Source organism: Onychostoma macrolepis, chromosome 01, assembly GCF_012432095.1.
Source record: "Onychostoma macrolepis isolate SWU-2019 chromosome 01, ASM1243209v1, whole genome shotgun sequence".
In the NCBI taxonomy this organism is placed as follows: Eukaryota; Metazoa; Chordata; class Actinopteri; order Cypriniformes; family Cyprinidae; genus Onychostoma; species Onychostoma macrolepis.
Genome location: NC_081155.1, coordinates 24,910,722 through 24,919,444, shown reverse-complemented (window position 1 = coordinate 24,919,444; position 8,723 = coordinate 24,910,722). Strand labels below are relative to the sequence as shown.

Here is an 8,723-nt window from a genome sequence, read left to right as displayed (position 1 = left end):
CCTCGGGCCAGACAAACCAGCAGTTCAATTCTAACTGCAGATCGTGTAAAGGACTCGTTTGGTTCCCGTGGTCTTGTCCCGATGGCTGTCTAGGTGACGAGGTCTTCACTGGGGATCTGTCTCTGGGGCTCATCTAGGTGTCCTGATCTCCGCTGACGTTCAGGGCTGTAGAGGTCATTTCTAGGTGCTGATCCACCATCTGATGCTAATGCATCGTTTCACTTCAGAAGTCCTTTATTAACACCCCAGAGCCGTGTGGAGTAGTTTTGTGATTGTTGGGTATGGAAGCAGAATAATGACAATGACAAATGCTTGCATTTGAATGCCTTGTAATTGCAGGGCTTGCATTTTTAGGTCCTGGGCCCGGTTGCATGAAAACCCTTAAGATAAGAAATCCCTTAATTATAAGGTTAAGGGTACCCTTAGCGAAACATGGGTTGCAAGAAAAAAACCTAAGGGACATTAAGGCTGTCACTAAAGTATTTCCCTTAATTGCTTAAGTGTTCTCTTAAGTTCTGTTATGCATTGCTACAAAGTCCTTAGTAACCGTTTCACCTTTAAAAAATTAAGGGACCAAAATAGCTCCCTTAAGTCATCTTTTACTCAAGCACAATGGCTGATTTCATGGTCATTGAAGAGGAGCAAGTACCTAGGCGCATTTTTAATGATCGAAATAATCCATTGGAGACTATGAATGATACGCAGTTATTGAGGGAATATAGGTTTGACCGTCAGTCAATCCTTCGTCTCACCGCAACGCTTGAGCCTGATCTTGAGCACCAAACCCGACGAAGTTGCGCACTCCCAGCACTGCTTAAATTTTTGATTGCTTTGAGGTTTTTCGCTTGCGGTACTTTTCAGTCTGTCATTGGCGACGTCTTCAGAGTACACAAATCCACTGTCTGCAGAGCTGTCCATCGAGTGGCCTTAGCCCTGTGTCGCAGAATTGACACACATGTCAAATTTCCTTCCAGAGACGAGCAGGACGTATTAGCGGAGCGTTTTTTTGCAGTTGCTGGTTTCCCACGTGTTTGCGGAGTGATAGATGGAACACATGTGCGAATTCAAGCCCCACACCAATATGAAGATCAATTTGTCAACCGCAAAAACTTCCATTCTATAAATGTACAGCTGATATGTGACCCAGGCAGCAAAATAACAAATGTTACTGCTGAGTGGCCCGGCAGTACCCATGATGCACGCGTGCTGTCTGAAAGTAACATTTATCTGAGTTTTGAGGATGGAACACACAGGGGCTTACTTTTGGGGGACAGCAGCTATCCTTGGCTGATGACACCTTTTAGAAATCCAGTAGGAGCTGCACAGGTAAAATCAATTTAAATAACCTATTTAAGCTATTTAGATAAATAAATCAATAAAAGTAGTGAAATGTTGTGTAACTTAACTTGTATAACTTTAAAAAAAAAATCATTTATTTTGACAAGTTAAAGTAATGTAACTTATTGGCCATCATTTTTAGTGTATCATCTTTCGTTTTTCATATTGCAGGAACGATACAACACTGCTCTAACAAAAACTAGAGTAATCATAGAAAGGACGATTGGCCAGCTTAAAAGGAGATTTCACTGTCTTCGCGGAGAGCTACGTCTGGAACCAACAAAAGCAGGGAGAGTCATCATTGCATGTGTCGTCCTGTTTAACATATCAAAAGACTTTGGTGTGCTCATGGATGAACATGCTGACCCTGATGAAGCAGTGCAGCCAAATCAAGATGTGGAGGATGCAACAATGGAGGGACACGCTACCCGAGACATGCTCGTGCAAACATTTTTTTCCTAAAGTGGGCTGAATATGTTCTATAATAAACTGTATATAAAGTTCCAGATTAGATGCTGTATAAATTAATAAATTAACAATAAAACTAAGTAATGTAAACAGACTTCAAAATATGAAACTACATTTTTTATTTATAGATTAAAAACAGACATTGAAACATTTACAATAAGCAATTCACACAGGATTATTATATAAAGAAAACTTATATTTATGTAGGCTAGTATGTATGTATTTCTGTATATTACGAATCATTTGAATAAATATCCTAAAAGATTAAGGTTTGTGTTATGGTTCACTTATTGGCTGTAAAGCTATTAATCCCTCATGAGCAAGTTTGTTAATTTTGTGTTGGAGTATTATGTTCTGCATATTCAGTAATTTAGAAATCTCCAACTCTGCTTTCCTCTTCTGCAGCAAAAGAACTTATCGCTGGAGTTCAGCAAGCCCTGATGTAACTCTTCCCAATCCTTTCTCCTCAGATGAATGTCTGAAAAAAAAAAAAAACTTTATATTTAACCTAATATAAACGAATTATGAAACATTGTTTGGTTTTACTCTTTTATTTGTTACCGAATGCAACACAGATGTCACTAATAACCTATAGCTGTCGCTAACCTCGTGGCTGGATGGGTAGGAGTGGGGCTTGTCGCTCCTGGAACATTTTCCCAGTTTGGGGTTGTTAGGCTGAAAAAAGAAAAATATATTATCATTATTATTATTATTATTATTATTATAGCATCTACCCAACTCTGTATACTACAAAAGAGACCATCTTTGAAAGCAAAAGACATTTAACAAAATGCATTAGCGTCATCTGTGTTATTTTACCTGCTTCCCGAGCTGCTTTGAGGAACGCCAACAATACCGACAAGGGTTGGAGAATCCTTCCCTAGTATGTCTTGTACCAATTTCGCTGTCTCGGACATGTCCTGTGGTGGCGGCCCTCCTCCTTTATACAACAACATTTGTTATTACACCAGGCGTGCTACTTTTTTATACAATATATCCAGTCACGTATCAATTTAAATGTAACTCGTAACTCACCGGTTTTTCCAGATTCTTTTTTATAGTTGTTTATTTCTTTTCTTGAGTTCACAACTACGTTTTCATACTTTTTCATGACTTCTTCTACTGTGCGCTTGACTGCAAGGTTTCTTGAATTGATTTTGTCCGTTATCTCCTGCCAGGCTTTCGTCTTGTGTAAATGAGTTACAGATGGGTTATATCGACTTCGCAGCGTGTTTTTTCTTTTACCGTATTCTTCCAAAAAATGGCCTTTTCGTCCTCAGTCCAGTTGGGTTTACGTTTTTTATTTTCTGTAATTTTATTACTCTCCATAATGCCAAAAATATTTTATAGCTGTAGTTGTAAGGTTAGGTTTGCAGTCCGTTATGTTTATAGTGTGATATGGAAGAGTAACTATGGCAACCGCAGCTCCCATTGCCGTGCGCTGCCAGAAACTACAGTGAAACGCTTAGTTTAAACAAGGTAAGGGTGACGGTTAAGACGTTTGTTGCAACACTCTTAAGGAAATCCCTTGCCTCAGGAATTTTTTCCCCTTCAGGGATACCCTTACTTAAGGGCTTTCATGCAACCGGGCCCTGAAATTTAATCCAGTTGTTTATTTAAGCTGTGAATATTTCAATTCAAAATATTTCACACATTTTCATAATTAAAAATTCAACAATTCATATTCAGTATTCACTTCCAAAATATTCAATCTGTTTAAAAATACGAAGTATAATATTCGACAGGCAAATTTCGGTCACTTTATTTCACTTTCCAAATTCACTGCCACAAATTCAGTGGTTAAAATTCGGCAGAAAATTCAGCGTTGCACATCGGGAACCGCAGGAATAGCAGTAGAGCACCGATGCACGATCTCCAGCTGATGTCAGCCGCTCACCAGCAGGTGGCGCAAGCGGCTGTTGATGAAGGCCATATGTGGATCAAGTCATTCATTTACAAAAACTGATTTGCAGAAATGGAGCTAGCGCTAGAAGTTTTGATTATTGGGGCCAGCATAAACACGTGGAAACACTGATTGTGTGTATGTTTAATTCAACATCTTCGCTGTTTCCCGTAGCCTAAATGTAAGCAGCTTTCTCTACCACAAAGGAGATTATAATGTTCTTTTACCCAATGCTGAAGTAAAGAACTAACATTACGTCCTAGGAAGACATATACTGCTTTCGGTTGCTTAGTTTCTGTAACTTTGTATCATGGTGAGACGCTGTGCTGTAATACTGGGGTTCCCCTCATACGTCACACTCCGGGATTCCCCAACGACGCATAACGCCCTCAGTGAACTAATACAGTGATATAAGACCTCAGATCTCAGAATACACTTTATTGAAGTTTCACGCTGTTTCCCTCAGAAATCGGTTAAAGAAAACACATGAAGCGGCTCAGTAGTGCACTAATACAATAACAGCTATTAGACTTGTTTGAGATGCGCCTCTCCTGAAATGTAGGTGGCTGCAGTGAGGGTAGGAGTGAAAGTGCAGTCAAGACGAACAGTTCTGCCCTTTCGAAGTAGAACAGATACCAAGGTGGATATCGCGTTATTCTCACTCATGTACTGTGCTGCTAATAAATGTGATATAATTTCAGTTCTGTTGCTTTTATATAAATATAAATATGATGAACAAGACACTCAAAGTGCTTGCTATTTAATACGAAAGGCATATTTATCATCCATTTCTACTTTAATATAAACATGTATTTTAGATTTTTATAGAAATATGACAAAAATCACATATCTCACACAAAGATGCACAGTCATAGTGTTTGGGAATATTCAAGCATAATTTAAATACAAAATCACATGAAATCAGATTGGCATCAGGAAATCAGGCACGCGGTGATCAGTTCTGCGCAGATTTTGCTCATCTCCAACAAGCCTATTAAAAGACCAAACTCAGATCTTACTGATGATGCAAACAGATGAGGATATGAACGCGCACGTTAAACATTTCCCATAAAGAAAACACTTAACGTGGTTTGTTGCCTCAGTGATAATAAATGATTAAATTAATCATCTAATTAATAAAATATATTACTGTATATTATGAACATTTAAGCAGATGAGCCCAGAATATGAGCCCACAACCAACACGTTTCACCAAACCATTTTTTCTCCCATAGAAAACCAAGCGCTATAGTTAAGTTGGCTTGAAAAAAACAACTTACTGATCTACTATATAAACTTATTATTATTCTTCTGAGCTAAAATTTAAATTGTATCTCCCAGGGCCTGAATTTCGTTTTTAAACTGAAATTCCCCTTACATGGGTCACATGGGGATTTATAGATTCGGGGGTCTAAATTGACATCGGGGCTAAATTAATCGTCTTCATTTATTTATGTCTACAAATTTTAATGTATGGTTTTTAAAACAGCTTAACAAGTTTTGATGCTCTCCTCCAAATTGACATTAGGAACTGTATTAAAACTATTTATGAATGCCTTTCAGAATCAGTGTATTTCATATATTCCAGTTCAATTACTTTTTTTTTTTTTTAGTATTTTTAAATTTTTATTTTATTTTATACAAAACACATCATGATCTCCTTCAAACTGACATTAAGAACTCAACTAATATATGTCACTTAATGTTTCATTATTTTGAGTTGCTTTCAGTTTTATGCCTTCTGAATGAAGGAATGTCTCAGCTTTCTAAGATATGGGCTAATTATTTTTTCTAATGTTTAATCAAAATTGTGATCAAAAATTAGCCATCCCATTACAGGGTGATATTTGACTCCTTAAAGTGATTTACAGGGAATTTTGTTTTATGGCATTTTCTAACTTCATTAAAAGTATGTCATCTTTTTGTAAAATTTTTAAAAATACATATTTATAAGCTTTTAAAATTTCTAATTAGAATAAGAATAATAAGATATCAATCAAATTAATCAGTATTAACAAAATTAATTTGTACAGAGGTGGAGCAGAAGAACACAAAAGTGGCTTGTAGGTGTATTTTCAGACGTTTAATGAGCCTCAGAGTTGGTATGAGTGCAATTAAATTTATAAATTCAGGTTGAGATTAATATTTTAAATATACAATTTGAATAGGTTATAGAAATATTAAATTATTTGAATAACTGAAAGATACGTCAAAATTTAAACAAACTGCCAGCAGGTGGCGACAAGTCACTGGTTTGATCACTGAATCATTCATTAGATTGATTCGTTCGAATTCATTTTTTTCATAGTCGCACGCAGTAGTTTTCAGTCGCATTTGCGTGCGGCTCAGAATATGAGAGCGCGTCAGCCTTGTGTGAATAAGATCAGAGCGACGCAGACCGCGGAGAGCACGCCGATGCTGCAGGACTCAGCCACAGTCAGAGCTGTAGCGCTGTTTGTGGAATTAAATTCTAAATTATAGACGGACTGTTTGAACCGGTGATTTCTTTTTTCGCTGCTGTGGATGTATTTCATAATTTGATCTGAGATTAAGCAAATATTGTGCGGGAATTTCTCGCATTATAAAAGTTAAATTTGCAGGAATGGTTTAAATTATGCGCAATCCCTGCAATCCCGCGCCGAAATTCAAGCCCTGATCTCCTCCTAGAGCTTTCAAGTTAGAACCACCAAACTCAGCCCAGACCTTCAGACTGGTCTGACTCGGGTTGCTATATCTCTTCAGACTGATCCGATTTACGGTTTTCCTAAAAATTAAGATTAAAACTGTGAAAAATCCCATATACTTACATTGACGGAATGTTCAAATGAGCCAAGACCTTGCAAGCTCCAACTGACAAACATTCAAATGTAAACACACTGAAGCCCATTAGACTCAATCAAGCTTCCCTTCTATGTAATTTCTAACCCGTTCAAACTCATATAAGCTTCCACTCTATCTAATACTATTTCTAATCTATCTAAATCATGCTATGTACTATTCTAACCCATTCAAACTCATATAAGCTTCCACTCTATCTAATACTATTTCTAATCTATCATGCCAGCAACATGCTAGTAACATGCTAATCATGCTTGAAACATGCTAAAATCATGCTAGTAACTTGCTAATCATGCTAACAACATGCTAGCAACTTGCTAATCATGCTAACATCATGATTGAAACATGTTAACATAATGCTAGTAACTTGATAACCATGCTAGCAACATGCTAGTAACATGTTAATCATGCTAGCAACACGCTAGTAACTTGATAATCATGCTAACAACATGCTAGTAACTTGCTAATCATACTAGAATCATGCTAGCAACATGTTTTCAACTTGTTAATCATGCTAACAACAAGCTAGTAACACCCCGAGAACCATAGCAACCACCTAGCAAACCACCCCGAGTGCCATAGCAACCGTATAGCAACAACCCCGGGTACCTTAGCAACAACCCCGGGTACCCTAGCAACTGCCTAGCAACCACCCCGGGTACCCTAGCAACCACCCCGGTCCCTTAGCAACCGCATAGCAACACCTTAACATCCACCCCAAGTACCCTAGCAACCGCATAGCAACACCCTAACAACTACCACAGGTACCCCAGCGATCTGTTCTTGTGATAGACTGTATTGCCTTTAAAACCTTCAAACTTCAAGCTTTTAAAACTTTTACAAACTTTCTGGCTGGGCTTTTTCAAGCCAACTTAAAGTTTGTATCCAAACTTTACTATCTAGTTTTAGGTTTGATACTCGCCTAGGCTGCTTTAGGGAATGTCTGCAAATTTACCTCACAGTACAAAACGAAGTAATAATTTATTAAATTATTTAAATTTAATTATTAAATTCCAATAATTTATTCAAATGAATGTTTACAGTAAATTAATAATTTACTCAAACTGACTAAATATATATTGCCAATAACTCATCTTAGACAATAATTTCCCTAAGTTATGTACACTACACAAATATTTTTAAGAAAAAAATTACAGTAATTCACCAAAATGTTACTAGTGACCAGACTGACTCACTGTACATACAGTATATAATTATTCTTAAGAAATTACTGTAATTCACAAAGTTTTTTTTTTTTAAATAAATGAAGACAAAAACATTCATTGTCTGGTTGTCATATACTCATTAAGTTACAATTTTCATATGCTCAAGCAGAACGTTAATGTTATCTTGTGCTTTAGCAAGGTATCTCTGGGTAAAACTAGCTAACGTAAACCCTCCTTCGAGTTACCCACCGTATTTATTTTTAAATATTTTATAAATCCCTCCATTGAATATTTAATTCCCATTTGGTTGCCTTTTGTATCCAAAATTGTTCAAAAACATCGTGGGACATGGTTTTCACACTGTAGCTGTCATTAAGTGCGTTTACATGGACCCTCTTAATGCGATTATAATGAGATTTTGGCGATATTGCGATTATGCTTTACTTCATGTAAACGCAATACTTCGATCTAAATAATGCGATTAAGCTAATAACCGCAGCAAGCATAATCGTATTAACATAGGTGGCGTACGCCGATTTTAATCGGAATATACAGGCATGTAAACACCTTAATCGCAGTATTGCCGCTCTGACCAAAGTGCGCATGCGCTTGTGACATATATGAATAACGCGACACGCACCTGTAATAATACGGAGATTAGAAACGATGGAGGGGAAGAAAGCATCGCATTCTGAGGAAAACACAACAAGCTGCCAGCAGTCTCTGTTCCTTACCCTCATCCAGAAAGGGCGAGCAGAACGCTACGGCAGCGTAGGCAAACAAATTCCATCACATTTCTATGGCGCCGAAAAAGCGTGTAATACAGCCATACAAAATCATTATGCATTAGACGTAAATAAATTAAAACAGCGACCAGTAACGCTGCTCTTTCTGAGTCCATCATTTGTACTGTCCAGTGGGGTATGTGAATAATGGCAATTGCATGTAAACGGGAGTAAGAGCTTTGCTCTTGACATGTAAACATCAAAATGCGATTAAGTCCTTACTCT

General features: G+C 37.3%; 1 protein-coding gene across 1 annotated transcript; it reads left to right on the top strand.

Moving 5' to 3' along the window:
• The first annotated feature begins 612 nt into the window (after positions 1-612).
• LOC131543921 (putative nuclease HARBI1) lies at positions 613-1,800 on the top strand. Its single transcript, XM_058781727.1, has 3 exons — positions 613-645; positions 862-1,326; positions 1,510-1,800. Exons 1-3 carry the CDS (start codon positions 613-615, stop codon positions 1,798-1,800), a joined length of 789 nt encoding a protein of 262 aa, XP_058637710.1.
• The last annotated feature ends 6,923 nt before the right edge of the window (positions 1,801-8,723 follow it).

Excerpts from the sequence above, each read along its gene's own strand:
- LOC131543921 (XM_058781727.1), top strand. The coding sequence starts at position 613 with ATGGCTGATTTCATGGTCATTGAAGAGGAGCAA. Across the intron at positions 646-861 it reads TGGTCATTGAAGAGGAGCAA|TCTGTCATTGGCGACGTCTT; the intron begins GTACCTAGGCGC and ends GGTACTTTTCAG. Across the intron at positions 1,327-1,509 it reads ATCCAGTAGGAGCTGCACAG|GAACGATACAACACTGCTCT; the intron begins GTAAAATCAATT and ends TTCATATTGCAG.